The sequence below is a fragment of the Anabrus simplex genome, chromosome 1 (genome assembly GCF_040414725.1).
Source record: "Anabrus simplex isolate iqAnaSimp1 chromosome 1, ASM4041472v1, whole genome shotgun sequence".
NCBI lineage: Eukaryota > Metazoa > Arthropoda > Insecta > Orthoptera > Tettigoniidae > Anabrus > Anabrus simplex.
The window spans coordinates 910,740,435-910,758,300 of NC_090265.1; the positions used below are offsets into that span (position 1 = coordinate 910,740,435).

General features: G+C 40.8%; 1 protein-coding gene across 4 annotated transcripts in view; it reads left to right on the top strand.

Moving 5' to 3' along the window:
* The window catches only part of dnc (phosphodiesterase dunce), a 900,811-nt gene that overhangs the window by 860,717 nt on the left and 22,228 nt on the right, over positions 1 to 17,866 (top strand). Inside the window, exon 1 of one of the 4 annotated variants that reach the window (XM_067136626.2) lies at positions 9,968 to 11,893. The exons of the other annotated variants lie outside the window; for them this stretch is intronic. Coding sequence (XP_066992727.1) covers positions 11,774 to 11,893 — 120 coding nt within the window. The 5' untranslated portion in view covers positions 9,968 to 11,773. Of the gene's footprint in view, positions 1 to 9,967; positions 11,894 to 17,866 lie in introns of those variants that run through there. 4 annotated transcript variants of the gene reach the window in all.

Consider the following 17,866-nt stretch of genomic DNA (forward strand, 5'->3'; position numbering starts at 1 on the left):
ATGGGACTTGTGTCTTCCTGTTCTCCTGGAAGGTGAGGATCCTGTTGGCGAGTCTCTCTGATCCCATCCTTTTAATATGTTCGTAGAACGTCAGTCTCCTCGTTTTCATTGTGGTGGTGATGTTTTCAAATTGTTGGTATAGTTCTCAATCAATCAATACTGATCTGCATTTAGGGCAGTCGCCCAGGTGGCAGATTCCCTATCTGTTGTTTTCCTTAGCCTTTTCTTAAATGATTTCAAAGAAATTGGAAATTTATTGAACATCTCCCTTGGTAAGTAATTCCAATCCCTAACTCCCCTTCCTATAAATGAATATTTGCCCCAATTTGTCCTCTTGAATTCCAACTTTATCTTCATATTGTGATCTTTCCTACTTTTAAAGATGCCTCTCAAACTTATTCGTCTACTAATGTCATTCCACGCCATCTCTCCGCTGACAGCTCGGAACATACCACTTAGTCGAGCAGCTCGTCTTCTTTCTCCCAATTCTTCCCAACCTAAACTTTTACAAGATTTTTGTAACCCTACACTTTTGACGGAAATCTCCCAGAACAAATCGAGCTGCTTTTCTTTGGATTTTTTCCAGTTCTTGAATCAGGTAATCCTGGTGAGGGTCCCATACACTGGAACCATACTGTTAGTTGGGGTCTGGTCTCATGCCAAACGTAAACTTGTCTGATTATTTTCTGCGTCCAAGAATCTTTCTAAGGAACCTCCTTTCTTTCTTTTCCATATCTGAGAGTCCCTTCGTGGCTATTGTCTCAGCTGCGTATAAACATTCCGATTTAACTACCGTGCTGTAGTGCTTGAATTTGGCCTGGTAGGAGAGTGGCTTAGATTTGTAGGTGGTCTGACATAATCTAAACGCAGTAGTAGCAGCACTTGCCCAGAATGTACAGGGAAATAGCCTAAAAATACATAACTAAAAATTTCTTGTTTGAAAAATCTTGCCAGTCAGTCTTGACTTCTGAATCCTATTACAGTATGTGATGGAGATCGACTCACGTGTGACGAGCACACGATATAAGTCAACATGATTTTCCTTTGAGCGAAGTCGTCCCGGCCACATGATACACAGTATAAATGAATCAATAATAAAGGAAGTTGTGTTCTGTTGTCGTGCGCCACGTTACATATCGATTAGAGCTTGGAGACGAGCGGTACCAAGCCCTCACGTTGTCGCCTGGCTGAGGCCACATGGCCGCAGTGGCATGTCTGCTCGAAGATGCTCGCAGCAGAACGATTTTCGCACAGTATTTGAGGAACAGGGAACAGGAAACTGTTGTGTATATGAATGTATATTTGCTGCTTCCAATATTGTTCTAAATAAACTATTAGTGTTGCGGTAGAACAATGCTTACTGGAAACTAGGATTAACTGAAATATGAAAAATAGGAAAAAATCAAGTACTTATGCTGTAAACGAGTTAAGATTGCGTGTCATGAGAGAGCAGGAATTACTGCCATTCTAGTGATACACTTGCCCTTCGCTACGCGTAAAAAAGTCTATGAATTTTAAGAGTTAATTTCAACGATAAATGCATATTACCAATGAAATGAACTGCATTACATAATGTTGCCATTGATGCTTTCACGGCCCGTAGACGTTATAAAAGAAGTGGAAATGGTACGTTCGTTCGTCACCAGATGGTTCCCCGGACGTGGATGTCTACATTTCAAAATCTCATTGTAGAAGCCTTTCTCGTGGACAGTCGAGATTTTCTTCTGATGACGCAGAGCACAGTTCTCTGCGAAACGTAAAGAATTTCACCTTACTTTCTTGACACGGCATAAGCCCAAAAGCCTACATCATGTCTGTATTACATAATAATAATAATAATAATAATAATAATAATAATAATAATAATAATAATAATAATAATAATAATAATAATAGCAATAAGCAGGCGATCTAGTTCTTCAAATAGAGGACCAAAATGTATTCAGTAAGATATGTATAAAACAGAGCCTCGGTTGCTCAGGCGACAGCGCGCCGGCCTCTCACCGCTGGGTTCCGTGGTTCAAATCCCGGTCACTCCATGTGAGATTTGTGCTGGACAAAGCGGAGGCGTGACAGGTTTTTCTCCGGGTACTCCTGTTTTCCCTGTCATCGTTCATTCCAGCAACACTCTTCAATATCATTTAATTTCATCTGTCATTCATTAATCATCGCCCCAGAGGAGTGCGACAGGCTTCGGCAGCCAGCACAATTCCTACCCTCGCCGTTAGATAGGAGCTTCATTCACTCCATCCCTGACCCGGTCGAATGACTGGAAACAGGCTGTGGATTTTCATTTTCATGTATATAATAGTGAAAGCGGATGATTAGGGAAGGCACATCTTCCGTAGTGAATGTATAGCCTCGCTAAAATGTTCTGTGAAACCTTACCACAAAATGCATTCACTAGGGAGAGAGCATCTTTCAGATGGTGTGACATAAAAGAGCGCCCATACTCCATGGGGGCAAACTCCCTTCATGAAGCTCTCTCCTATGCATTCCTGACGTGTCAGACCAATGGGTTTTGTCACTAACCAGAACTTGCGCAGACCAATTAAGAAAGAGTGACAAAATGTATTACCGAGCGAGTGATTGCGCGGTTTAGTTCTCGTAGCTATCAGATTCCGTTCGGGAGATCGTGAGTTTGAACCCCACTGTGAGCAGCCCTGAGGATGGTTTCAAGTGGTTTCCAATTTTCATGCCAGGCAAATGCTGGAGCTGTACTTTAATCAAGGCCACGGACGCTTCCTTCCTACGCCTAGCTCTTACCTATCCCATCGTCGCGATACGACCCATCTGTGTCGGTGCAACGTAAAGCAAGACATTGTAAAAAAATGCATTTTTTCTAACAATAAACAATATAAACTACTAGTAATGTCTACTGAAGCGTTCTTCTGCCCGAAGGCTGGCTTCCTTATCTAGGTACAGGGATCTAGAAGTCAAGTAGTGATTACATAACAATGTTAGTGCTGAACAGTAGAAGTATTGTAAAGAAAGGAATAGAACTAAGTAATGTAATAGATATATAATTACCAGTTATTGTAATAGGAGTTGAACCACGGCTGAGAAATGATATAATGGATGCAGAAATATTATCACGAAACCGCAGTGTGTATCGTAGAGATAGCATAGGAATGGTAGGAGGGGAGTATTCATTCTGGTGAAAGAATAATTTGTAAGCTATGACAAGTTACAGATGATAAACATGAAATTCTATGTGTAAGGCTCATCTCTAAAGATAATAGGCAACTTTATGTCTTTGGAGTGTACCGACCGAGGAAGGGTAACGCTGACGCTGGCGCTGATGTGAAAACAGGTTTGTACCTTTAAAGGTGGTAAGAAATGGTAAACATCCACGATATTATAACAGAGAAGTAAATAGACTGAGAAGGAGGTACAGGATGGAAAGAAATAGAGTTAGAAATGACAGTGGAAGTAAAGAGAAATTGAAGGAACTTACAAGAAAATAGAATCTAGCAAAGAAGTCAGCTAAGGATAACATGATGATGGCAAACATAATTGGCGATCATACAAATTTTAGTGAAAAATGGAAGGGTATATATAAGTATTTTAAGGCGGAAACAGATCGTAAGAAGGATATTCCAGGAACCATTAATAACAAGAGGGGAGTGTGCAAGCAAAGGATCTTCAAAAGGCAGAAGTATTCAGTCAGCAGCATGTAAAGATCGTTGGTTACAAGGATAATTTCCAAATAGAGGAGGTAACTAATACTAAAGAAGTATTAAAATTTACCTATGAAATTTACCTATGATAACAATGACATTTACAGTAAGATACAAAAGTTAAAAACAAGCAAAGCAGCTGGAATTGATAAGGTTTGGGGGATATACTAAAGAAAATGGGTTGGGATATAGTATCATATCTGAAGTACTTATTTGATTCTTGTTTGCATGAACGAGGTATACCAAATGAATGGAGAGTTGCTATAGTAGTAGCCCCTGTATATAAAGGAAAGGGTGATAGACATAAAGCTGACAATTACAGGCCAGTCAGTTTGACATGCATTGCATGTAAGCTATGGAAAAGCATTCTTTCTGATTATATTAGACATGTTTTTGAAATTAATAACTGGTTCGATAGAAGACAGTTCGGGTTTAGGAAAGGTTATTTCCCTGAAGCTCAACTTGTGTAGGATTCCAACAAGATATAGCAGATATCCCGGACTCAGGAGGTCAAATGGACTGTATCGCGATTGACCTATCTAAGGCATTTGATAGGGTAGATCATGGGAGACTACTGGCAAAAATGAGTGCAATTGGACTAGACAAAAGAGTGATTGAATGGTTGGCTATATTTCTAGAAAATAGAACTCAGAGAATTAGAGTAGGCAAAGCTTTATCTGACCCTGTAATAATTAATAAGAGTGGAATTCCTCAAGGCAGTATTATTGGACCTTTGTGTTTCCTTATATATATCAATGATATGAGTAAAGAAGTGGAATCAGAAATAAGGCTTTTTGCAGATGATGTTTTCTTTATAGAGTAATAAATAAGTTACAAGAATGTGAGCCACTGCAAAATGACCTCGATAATATTGTGAGATGGACAGTGGGCAATGGTATGATGATAAACGGGGTTAAAAGTCAGGTTGGGAGTTTCACAAATAGGAAAAGTCCTCGCAGTTTTAATTTCTGCATTGATGGGGTGAAAGTTCCTTTTGGGTAATCACATAAATATGATTGCAAATAAAGGGTACAGTTCTCTGCAGTGGTTATGAGTATTTAGGGGTTGTAGTAAGGATGTAAAGGAGAGGGCATATGAGACTCTGGTAAGACCTCAGATAGAGTAGGGTTCCATTGTATAGGACCATCACTAGGATTACTTGATTCAAGAACTGGAAGAAATCCAAAGAAAAGCAGCTCGATTTGTTCTGGGTGATTTCCGACAAAAGAGTAGCGTTACAAAAATGTTGAAAGTTTGGGCTGGGAAGGCTTGGGAGAAAGGAGACGAGCTGCTCGACTAAGTGGTACTTTCCGAGCTGTCAGTGGAGAGATGGCGTGGAATGACATCAGTAGACGAATAAGTTTGAGTGCTGTCTTTAAAAGAAGGAAAGATCACAATATGAAGATAAAGCTGGAATTTAAGAGGACAAATTGGGGCAAATATTCGTTTTTAGGAAGGGGAGTTAGGGATTGAAATAACTTAATACGGAAGATGTTCAATAAATTTCCAATTTCTTTGAAATCATTGAAGAAAAGGCTAGGAAAACAACAGATAGGAAATTTGCCACCTGGGCGACTGCCCTAAATGCAGATCAGTATTGATTGATTGATTGATTGATTGATTGATTGATTGATTGATTGATTGATTGATTGATTGATTGATTGATTGATTGATTGATTGATTGATTGATTGATTGATTGATTGATTGATTGATTGATTCTCAACAGATCCACCGTCAGCTGTTACAGGTAGCCTGTTGACAGACAGATAATGAGCTGAACCTACTTTCGACTTTCTTAAACCTAATTCAAGATAAAAACGAACTACGAGGCAAAACTTTGAGTGTACAGAAAAATAATATATAGATGTATTTACTAAGCATCACAACACACGTTTTTTTTGTTTTTTGTTTTTGTTGTTTTTTTTCAATTTCAAACGCTTCCCCCTTTTCAGACTGGTCCCCTCAATGACTGCCGGGAATGTTTCGATTTTTTTAAAGGGGTGATCTTCAGGATACCAGATTCTCTGATACCAAAGTTGTGTAAGTTTCTAAGGTGCCTGGATGTGCCTCATTATTGCATTTTCATTTCTATACCTACCTTAATGCTTGATAATATCACTACTCTTTTTGTATATTAAATGTAGTACAGATGTAGAAGGAAATGGCCGTGCCCTACGTTCACTACCACCCCGACATTCTTACGAAAGTGAACAAGAAAAACAGATCCTAGGATGGCCTAGAATGCGATTTTAAATCACCTCGCCTCTCAAGTGTGTTGCTTAAAGGTGGAAACGCTTCATTCAAGTTCCTTAAATAATAAAAGATCTGAAGTGCTTAGCGGAAAAAGAAAAAAAACCAAAATTATTATTATTATTATTATTATTATTATTATTATTATTATTATTATTATTATTATTATTATTATTATTATTATATGATACCATGCTAGTTTTTGAGATTCTAGATGGTGGTTCTTGTTTAGGGGGAAGTACAGCTAGATATTTGGAAGTCAGACTTCGTGGCTCATACGGTTGGGGCGCTGGCCATAGGACCCCAACTTGGCATATTCGATCCTGGCTCAGTCCGGTGGTATTTGAAGGTGCTCAAATACGTCCGCCTCGTGTCGGCAGATTTAATGGCATGTAAAAGAACTCCTATGCGACAACATTCCGGCACTACGGCGTCTCCGAAAACCGTCAAATGCGTTTAGTGGGACGTAAAAAGCAATAAAATAATTATTGTATTTTGAAATGCTACTGAGCCGAAGGAGGGGGTTACCTAACCGAGGCCCTGAAGGCCTGCTCAGTTCACTAAGAAGGGCGTAGATTCCCCGTCAGGGAGTCGAAAAATTTAGAAACATTTTTGGAGAGGTACTTGCCTCTGAGGTTCAATTAACTTCACCAGAAATGAGTACCGTATCAAGTTAATTCATGTGGGGCAAAGACAGCCGAGCATAGAGCTAACCACTCTATCCTGCTTAGTACTAAGGTTTATCTTCCACTCATAGGGCCTACGTGATCTTTACGGAGATAACTTTGCTTTTTACTGAATGTAAGGCGTCTGTACCAGTCTTTCCTTTTTCCTACTAACCCTTTTATACAAAATACTTTCTGGATTTATTATTTCTTATTGTAGTCGAACAGCAGTCCATAACCACGCCTAGGCTAACAGAAGAAAGCCAGACCAGGCCAGATGATAAAAGCTCTGGGCTTCTGAACTCGAATTGGTGGATTTGATCCTGCCTCAGCCCGGTGATATTTGAAGGCGCTCAAATACGCCAGATTCATGGTAGTACATTTACTGATATGGAAAATAACTCCCGTGGGACACAATTCTGGCTCCTCCGCGTCCCGGAAAACCATAATAGTAGGTAGAGGGTCCTAAAACAACAACAACAACAACAACAACATTAATATTATTACTATTATTATTATTATTATTATTATTATTATTATTATTATTATTATTATTATTATTACAATATGAAAAAGATAATGTAAATCATGAATCACAATAAAACAAAATATGCACAGAACCGAATTATGGGACCTAGGCTGCGTCAAAGGTTGAATGGGAGAAAATCAATACGTTCTGACATTTTCATAAACTCGTAAATAGACATTTCTTTACAATGTTCGAATCACAAGAGGGGAAACTAGACGTCCACTGGTAAGGAGAAGTAAAGTAGGGCGTACATCATTTATCTCGCTCCCTTCCTCGGTATAAAAAATTTGTTCCGGACGACTATCGAAAAGAGGAGAAAAAGTGTGTGTCGTCTTAAGTCTCTTTGTGTCAATTCATAAATAGTGTCAACTTCCTGAATGGAAAATCAGCTACGCAGTCGCTTTTGGACTTCGATCGGCTGATTTTATCTCTTGTAGGAGACCATACCCAGCTGCGTGTGCAGGCAGTAAATCTATTAGTTTTTTGCTTAGTGTATGTTTACAGTAGTAGGACTGACCAGTCAGGAGCAAGGATTTTGGCCTGAGATAGGAGGTGATAGTGACATCCACACACTCCATGATAATAAGAATGGGTTAATAGCCGCATTTGAATCTTTAATCAATTACATAACGCAGAATTAGCCATTTTCTCTCGTCTGCTGTACACTGTGCGATGTCCTAGATCGCCACTGCTATCCAACGCGCGTCCCTTTCAAGCAAAACTTCCTGTTGGTGATTGCTGTTCTAAGGAAAAAGAAAGCAAACGGAATATCAACCCAGGGTATGATAAGGGAGGTACCAAGAAAGACTAGAAAAGAAAAGATTCCCATGGCATTGCTAACTTAATACCGCCAGGATTGATAGGTCAGTGTTCTCAACCATTGTCCATCGGTCATGAAAGATAAAAGTGAGAAGTCTGGCACAACTAAGCAGAAATTGGCTGCGAAGGGTAGACATTCAATCGCCTTCAATACTCAAGGGTACAGGTTCGAATCCTGACTTTGTCGACATTTAAAAGTGCTTTTTTTGTTTATGAGAGGCTCGTTACAAAAGGCCTTATTTTACAGAGCAAAATTAAACATGTAATAATTATTATTATTTGTCAGGCTTCTTGGCTGAGTGGTCAGCGTACTGGCCTTTGGCTCAGATGGCCCTGGTTTTGATTCCCGACCGAGTCAGGGAATTCAACTTTAACTGCGTATGAGTAATTCCTCTGGCTCGGGTACTGGGTATTTGTATTATGCGTCTTAAAACCCGTAGGGCGTATGTTCATTTACACACATTCCAGGTAAATAGCTATCGTTCTAGCCTTTGGTCCAGGAGGTCGACTTGGAACACTTGTTTAACTATTTTCCCCCTACACGTTAATATGGCCACACGCTTTATTGAATCTTTCGTCGTGTTGTTTTAACTGAAGAACATACACATTTTTTCTAGGGACTTTAGAAATCCCCCCCCCCCCGCAGTGTTGTGGTAGCGTGCCTGCCTCTTAGCCAGAGGCCCCGAGTTCGATTCCCGGCCAGGTCAGGGATTTTCACCTGAATATGAAGTTCGAGATCCACACCGTCTCTCGGGCCAGGGAGATGTGATACGGTAAAGGAGCTGTTCGTGGTGGCCGTGGCATATACTAGGAACTAGGCATTCGTCTTCATGCAGGAGAATGGAAAACCATTCTCAGGACAGCCGACAGTGAGGACCAGCCCCTCTCCGTTTCCCGAATTACTGGTGCCAGGCTCCTCACTTTCATCTATACTATCCGACCTCTCTTGGTCAACTCTTGTTCTTTTCCGACCCCGACGCTATTAGGTTTGTGAGGGCTAGGGAGTCTTTCATTTTCACGCCCTTCGTGGCCCTTATCTTCCTTTGACCGATATCTTCATTTTTCGAAGTGTCGGATCCCTTTCATTTTTTCGTCTGATTAGTGTTATATAGAGGATGGTTGTCTAGTTGTACTTCCTCTTAAAACAATAATCACCACCACCACCACCACCGTTTCCCGAATGCAGAAGCGTAGAGCCACGTCAGAGCCGCGGCCACCCTTCCTCTGGTTGGTTAGTCTGTCGACGTATAGATCTGTCGGACCACGAGCCAGCCGTGGCCAGGGAAATTTGATACGGTGAAGGAGATGTTTAGAGAAGGTGAGGGGGTTGGCGACCGTGGCCTATAGGCTACTTAGAATTCTCCCGGCATTCGCCTTAGTGCAGGAGAATGGAAAACCACGGAAAAACATTCCCAGGACAGCCGACAGTTGGGACCAGTTTCTCTCCGTCTCCCGAATACAGGGACATGGAGCCACGGTAGAGCCGGGGCCACCCTTCCTCTGCTCGATTGGACGGTCGGAGTGCAGAGCTGTCGGACCACGGACCAGCGGCGGCCACTTGTGGGTCGAGACCCATTCTACATCTGCCGACCTCTTTAATATAAAGCTCATTGTTATACAACTGCGGCGCAGCGTGGGTGTTGGTGTGTAGTAAAATATTGTTTTATTAGATTTGTGTCGCATTTATATGACACATCTCTTTCGAACATATTATCTCTCACCGTTCAAATTCAGTTATCTCTCTGAAAATGTTTTCTTCTTTTTCATATAAAGTAATGCAGCAGTGATAGCAAGAGTTTCCGAATCGTCATCATCAATCAATTTAATCAATTTAATTCTTAAACTAGTTGGTGTTCCATTTCCGTTTGTCAGCGACTGTACTTGTTTACGATTTGTTGCCATCTGTCGAGCTGATTAGTTCAGCTAATAACCTCTGGGGATCAAGGGCTTTAGTTAATCTGCAAGCTCTATATAAAGCGACACATGCACCAGTTGGCCTCCAGTCTTCTACATTTCAGTACGAGTGCAGCTTCTTCTGGGCGTCATTCAGCAGATATAGGAGGCAGGAGGCAGTGCAAGAAGTAGTGGCGATCAGAGTGATAGTCTAATATTAGTGAATTTGTTCTTCATTTTGATAAACCAGGATTCTCTACAATTCGTCAAGATGGAACTGTTTTGGTTTTCTTGCCATCTGGATCGTTCCGGAAAATTTAATACTAGCTAATATCAGCATTATAATCACAGTTTATGCTTCAGATAAGCACTTCATATCAAGAGCAACACAAGTCTCTTTCTTTAGGAATAATAAAGACCTGTACTTTTGCCTGCAGAATTTGAACGTGATTTAAGAGTTGTATCTTTTCACATTAGTCTTGTTGACTAAAAACAACTACCATTATAGCCACCATCGTAATCTTACTAAATATTTGTGTAAGATTTGAGTGAGCTGGCTTGAACTCTTCCTTTTTACATCTTTACTCAACTGAGATATTGTAAACAACATTTAAGATATTTACGGTACTATATTTGTGATATCAGAACAGATATACGCATTTAAGCAAACGATAACCGAGATCTTTCAACTGGTCATATTGTAAAAAAAGGAAATTACCTTTGATAGAATTTTGTTCACGAAGGATTCTCATAACCGTAAACAAACGTTCCCGGTTCAATTTCTCTGCAAGGCAGAGGGGGGCGTAAGCTTTTTACCGTCGTCGTAACACAAGATGGTTACCTGGTGCTCCGGCTTTCCTACGTCGATTGCCGGTCACAACACTAACGCTGCTTCTGCACAACCATTCGTTCTTCAAACAAAACATTTTGATAATTACTTGTTGCTAACACAGCAGTCTAAGAAGAAGCAGCGCCACAGCATCCTGCCTTGTCTCAATAACTGGCAAGAAACCCGCGCCAAGCTCGCCTCTATAGAGACCACTTCCGTTGCCTTCTTTCCTTCCTTCCGGTCAGGTTTCTTGGTCCTTCTCTGGGAGATCTCTATGGTCAATTACTGCTGCCATTGAGGTAAGCACTAGGTTTACAAAATGTACCAGGAGGTCTTGTTGTAAAGCACTTTATAGGAGGGGTATCTCCTATATCTCACCGCCGCCGTGCAGTTGGCAGTAAGCAACCGCTTCCTTAACTGAATGGGTTGGAATTCTGCGCTGAAATTCGATCAGCAAGTCTATTGTCAGATCAGTGGAGTTGAAGTCGTGTTTTCATCCTCGATCAGTTTAAGTGAAGCAACTGTATTGAGCCAAAATTAGTAAACAATTTTAGGGATTACAGCAGTTGGGCAATCCTTATTATGTCATTTGAACAACAGCTAAGTGTTTTGAATCACTGGTGTGTTCATCAGATTAACTGATAAGAAGCAGATATCGTTCAGAGAGAGCTTTCTCAATTGTTGCCTATCAGTTCGTCTATTGTACTACAGAAACTGTTGATTCAAGATTAGAGACTACGCTTAATACCTAGAAAATTGTCAGCTGTTGCAGCTTATTTGTTTTTAAAATCAGTTGTCTCTTACTAACAAGAGGAGTACGTGTTGACTCATCCGTGTGGTCAGGCAGGCGGCGGCAGCAGCAGACTTCTCGGTAGGAGGCTTGTGTGTTGACGTTCCCCCACTGCCATCACAGTCCTAGTTCCCCCCACCACACGAAGCTTGGCACGGGCGTGAGCGAGACGAGTGTAGGTGTGCGTAATAAAACCAAGTGGAGACCGGCTTGTTGTTAAGTAGTACCTACAAGAGAGCCACAGCACTCACTTGATAGAAAAAGATTCTTCGTGTTCGTGTTAGTGAATAACCAGAACTATCAGAAGATCCATCAACATGACTCTAAACAAGGAACAAACTTCAGAAGACTTCCAGTTCTTCTACCTATTTGACGGAGTATCTCTTATCAGACTCATCATGGATGTCAGCTTCTTAGTCGGCGTCGCATTATTTCAGGTAAAAATAAAACTGTTCTTAAATGTAGTGTTTTAGTTAGAAGTGTTAGGTTTCTTTACATCTAAGCCACTGGTTAAAGGATAAGTGCAAGGGCTTACAGAATTAACTTTATCACAGTTAAAGGCGTTTTCTATCTATCTGTCTATCAGTCAACGTGTTGTCGAAGTAATAGATTTCCTTCCTTCCTAGTCCTAGTCCCGTCCTATCTCATCGTCGCCATAGATATCTCTGAGTCGGTGTGACGTAAAACAAATAGCAATAATAATTCAACTGTAAAATCCTTCAAGTCTCTAGGTCACCGAATAATATAAACAGTTTTGACCTTGCATTTGATTGCTAACTGTCTATGGAAAATGTAAACAGAAAAATCCCGTTTCTTGTTCGAGATTCATCACGTGAATCTATTCTTTCCTTGGGGTGAAAGTAATCGCATTCAAAATAAGGCAGTGCTGAATACATAACCACCGAGCTCGATAGCTGCAGTCGCTTAAGTGCGGCCAGTATCCAGTATCCAGTATTCGGGAGATAGGTGGTTCGAACCCCACTGTCGGCAGCCCTGAAGATGGTTTTCCGTGGTTTCCCACTTTCACACCAGGCAAATGCTGGGGCTGTACCTTAATTAAGGCCACGGCCGCTTCCTTCCCAGTCCTAGCCCTTTCCCGTCCCATCGTCGCCATAAGACCTATCTGTGTCGGTGCGACGTAAAGCCAATAGCAAAAAAAAAAAATAATAATAAGAAGAAGAATACATAGCCTAATTTTACCAACAGTGGTGTTTAGCAAAGTAACAGTCCAAGGGTGTCCACTACAGCGTATGCAGATTCTAATGTTTAATTTCCGTAATTAGTGTGATATGAGTAATTTGGATTTATACACATTCTTCTTCTACCACTTTTCCCACATCTTGGTGGGTCACGGGTGTGAACTGTGTGTTGTGTGAATATGAGAAGTGTGTTGGAACAATCCCCCAGTCACCGAGTTAGAGGAATTAATCAGACGCGATAAAAATTCCCGACCCGATCGGGAATCGAACATAAGACCTTCTGAGCAGAATATCTCAACACTGACCATTCAGCCAAGGAGCCGGAAAATTTGAATTGATAAACATTCTTGAATTTTGTTGTACGTTATTGTATGAAAGTGAACTAGAACAATGGCCATGCCACGTGAATGCTGGAACTATTGCTTCGTTCGTATACCAACAATAACTATTTTGAACTTGCTAGTACTTGAAATCTATGACTTCTGCATAATAAATTCTAAATCCCATCATCAATTGTAACCGAATTTCTAGTTTGATTATAGACATGATATATCACTAGATGTTACTTAACATTAAGTTGTATATGGTATCCTCGCCACAACGTTACGTGTTATTTTCGTAATACCTACCTGGTTGTCTAAGGTCGTGACCTCCTGTGCGACCATGAAACCTGTCACATCGTAGCGATTGACCTCTAGCACCACCAGACTACTTTAATTTGTACATGGTTGTTGGTTTTTCTTTGTATTGTACATTTTAAGCGTGTCCTTCACGTGGTTACTTTTTCTATCAACACCTTTCTGAACTAAAATGAACCTAATTTTTAAAAGTTTCAACTGCTCGTGAGATTAGAAATCATTTATTTTCAGGGCTGCATTCTAAGCACGCATTTTCTTTAAGAAAATTTCGTATTATTTAGGAATTGCTGTCAGAGATTCGGGTATGGTTCCCAGGAAAAGGTTCCGAAATATTCTCCTCAGACCCCCTTTTAAATAAAAATTACCGGGCGAGTTGGTTAGGGGCTTGCAGCTGTGAGCTTGCAACCGGGAGATAGTGGGTTAGAGCCCTGAAGATGGTTTTCCGTGATTTCCCATTTTCATGCCAGGCAAATGCTGGGGATGTACCTTAAGTAAGGCCACGGCCGCTTCCTTCCCACTCCTAGGCCTTTCCTATCCCATCGTCGCCATAAGACCTATCTGTGTCGGTGAGTCGTAAAGCAATTTGTAAAAGATGCCTGTACTGTACTTTGGATGTTAAGTTACGGGACTGAAGTGAATTATACAGTGTAGGCTACTTTGTCGTAATATAGATAATTTCAACAGTTTTTTTTAATTGTCAGAGAGAACCTGAATCAGCTTTGTATTTCTTTCATTGCCACTTTCCCGCGTTTTGTAAGGTCGAACGTAGAGGGTGTTATGTTCCGACTTGACCTGAGATTTAAGGCGGATGCCCACATGTTGGTCCTGTCGAAAACCCCACCCGAACTCGGGATACTAGACTATATGAGAAATGAAGTACTGAAGTCATTTCTATTGTTAGGTATGTTTTTATGTTATGGCATCAGCCCGAAGGCTGCCTGGACCAAGCGTTATGTGGTTATAGGGAATCTACATAAACTAATGGCGGCGCTATAATGAGGCGAAGTAGGCAAGATGTGTGAGGTAGTTTGCTGTCGCTTTCCTCAATCGTAATGTACTGTATACTGTATATACCACTAAAGATACACAAATAATTACACACGATTAACAGTCGAGTATAGAATAGACTATTCTGGAAAGTAAATAGCACTGTCTTTGGACTTTCATGTTTTCTACTACTACTACTACTACCAAACCGTTTTCATTCCGTACCCTGAACGTGTACGGCGGGCCTCCTAGTGGGTTACGCCCTCTCTCAGGTCAAGTAAATGTGAAGCGGTGATTTGAGGTGCGTAGAAGGTGAGGGGGTGGCGGCCGTGGCCTATAAAAGGATCTGTTGCGGCATTTGCCTCAGTGCAGGAGAACGGAACACTACGGACAACCATTCTCAGGACAGACGACGATGCGGACCAGCCCCTCCGTCTCCCGAATGTAGAGCTGCAAGGCTAGTGAAACAAGCCGCTATTGAGCCGAAACCCTCTCCACTCGGTGTCATCTTTTTCAAGATATACATCTATTCCATCGAAAGATCGTCTAAATACTGAAAGAGACACTGACCGGATGCTCTTATCAGAAACTGTAATGAAAAGATATATAGATCTTTAACCTACACTTCTCCCAGTGGCCATCTCGTCAGGAGTGCTTACTTACATTTCACGGTCGTGAGAGCTGTGTAGGAGCTAAAACATGATGATTATTGTTATCTAGTATCAAGCATGGTGACAAGCGTGTGGTTTGAAAAAGGCATAGGACAGAGGGGGCTGGATGCGCTATACGGGTTGTTAGCTAATTTCCTGTCAGGAGATGGTAGCTTGAACTTCACCGTCGGCAAACTTGTAAATGGTTTTCCATTTTTACATCAGGAAAATGCTGGGGTTCTACCTTTAATTAAGATCATGGCAACTTCCCAGTCCTCTTTCCTTTTTCTCAACGACGCCAAACACCTATCCGTGAACGGCAAATTACATAGCTTGCAAATTAGAATCAATATGTAAATGGTATTTTTTTTTTTTGCTAGGGGCTTTACGTCGCACCGACACAGATAGGTCTTATGGCGACGATGGGATAGGAAAGGCCTAGGAGTTGGAAGGAAGCGGCCGTGGCCTTAATTAAGGTACAGCCCCAGCATTTGCCTGGTGTGAAAATGGGAAACCACGGAAAACCATTTTCAGGGCTGCCGATAGTGGGATTCGAACCTACTATCTCCCGGATGCAAGCTCACAGCCGCGCGCCTCTACACGCACGGGTAAATGGTATTGATATTATTAAGATGTTCACATGTTCTTAATAATACCGATATCGTTTACACATTGGACCTACCTTGCAAGCTGTACTCAGATATCTAACTTATCTGAAAAGTGAGTTATGATTCATATTATTACTGTATCGTGAAAACTAGTGCAAAGTATGTGGCATATGATGACTTAACAACAAAGTTTGGTAGAGATAAGTTTCATACTAGGAGAGCATTAACGAGGCTAAAATACGTACTTAGAATTCTCAAAGGCAAAGTAGATAACCGCGAATTTAAAAGGCCAAACACAAATCACCATATGAACTCACCTTTAAACAATTAATAAACTGCCAAACGTGGACGTATTTGCCGGGGAGTGCTTAAGGTCAGTCAGAAGGGAAATGGAACTCTCACTGGGAGAAAACATAAAATACAGTACAGTATTTCGTGTACCATTGATACACATAGTTTTAGTCCCTATGTTAATTTAGTTTTAAAATGTACATTTTAGGAGATATCAAAGTATTAGATTGAAACGCACATTTACCACCGTCCATAGTTCATAAGTATAGTATTCGTTTCCATATTCTAATTTTTATTGCATATTATTTATATCATTGGAAATAAGAAATGGAAGTGTTTTGCGAGTGGACAGAAATGCCTGTTGAACAATAAATTAAATAATTAAATAATTGAATAAATAAATAAACAAATAAATAAATATTCAAAAATGAAGGGAAGATCGTATGGCATATGCAATAGTTCCAGGTTTCCCACATACAGGATTTGTACAATTCGTGAGGGAGATATCAGATATTTAACTCTCTGTATGTATATCATGTTCTTTATGAATACTATATTAGTCAAATTAATCTCATAGTTCACACAAACATTAATAATGAATTTACCAAGCAACCGTGTCAAACTGAAAGGGAGTACACGTACTCTCTCTCTGTCTCTCTCTCTCTCTCGCTCTTGTGCATAAATCAGACCATGTTTTGCGAAAGTGAAAGTGGCTTGAAAGCTTTCTTTTCCTCCTCTTATCACGATCATATCGGAGACTAATTAGTTACAATTAAGTTCTTCCGTACATTTGCTCAGTATCGTACTCAAGCACGATAGGCTTGTATGACAACTTCCATTATTCTACTCTAGCCGTATTTACTCGCAATAGAAGTGTAAGCTATGCAGTTTCCATGTTATACTAATCGTCGGTCCTTTTTGTGTAAAATAAAGTTATCGCTGTTGTATCTTCCAAAGTTATTATTATGGTACCGTAAGTCGGACAATATATATCAGTGATCCTTAAAACAAACAGAGCCCAGTATCATGTAGCCAGTTACAGAAGTCGTTAACGAAGAAAATTAGTTACTGGTAGCGGACAGGTGAAAGTGATATGTTTATTATTTAGATAGCAATTGACAGCATCAAACTGGAAAAGCAAGAACAACACGGTCCAAGCACGTTGTTCTCTCAAGGATGTCCTTGTGAATGTTGGTTACTTCGTGGCATTTCTTTCAACATTACTGCTCGAGTTTAACGACCTCCCAGGGCTGTGAGAAAGGTCCTAGATTGTAGAACATTGGTCATTGTTATTGATTATCTCTTATTCGTTAGAAATAAGCAAAGAACTTCAGTATATTCTCTGAAATTTAGAGACAAACAGTATACAGGTTAAATAAACACATTCTGCTAGTAACCACGTTGTAGACTTGCAGTCTGTCACATATTACCTACTGTAGGAGGAAAAATACTCCAGGCACTTACACATCCGTTGAAGTTATTCTCAAGATTGTGAACATTATCCTTCTTCCATTGGACCAATCTGACTTTCCGTCCGTCTTTCAGTAAAAGTCCATCGTGGAATTCGCGATACACAGCGTTATATAAAGTAGCCGGGTTGAGTAGCTCGTCATAGAGTCACTCAAGTTGACGGGTTAGGTCCCGGCCCAGTTCAGTGTAATTTGAAGATGCCCAGACACGTCAGCTTCTTGTCGGTAGAATTACTCCTTCGGAACAAAATGCCAGTTCTTCGGCGTCTCCGAAAATCATGAAAGTAGTGGGACGTAAACCCCCCCTTTTTTTTTTCAATTTGCTTTACGTCGCACCGACACAGGTAGGTCTTATGGCGACGATGGGATAGGAAAGGGAAAGGCCTAGGAGTGGGAAGGAAGCGGCCGTGGCCTTAATTAAGGTACAGCCCCAGCATTTGCGTGTGAAAATGGGAAACCACGGAAAACCATATTCAGGGCTGCCGACAGTGGGGTTCGAACCTACTATCTCCCGAATACTGGACGCTGGCCGCACTTAAGCGACTGCAGCTATCGAGCTCGGTAAAAC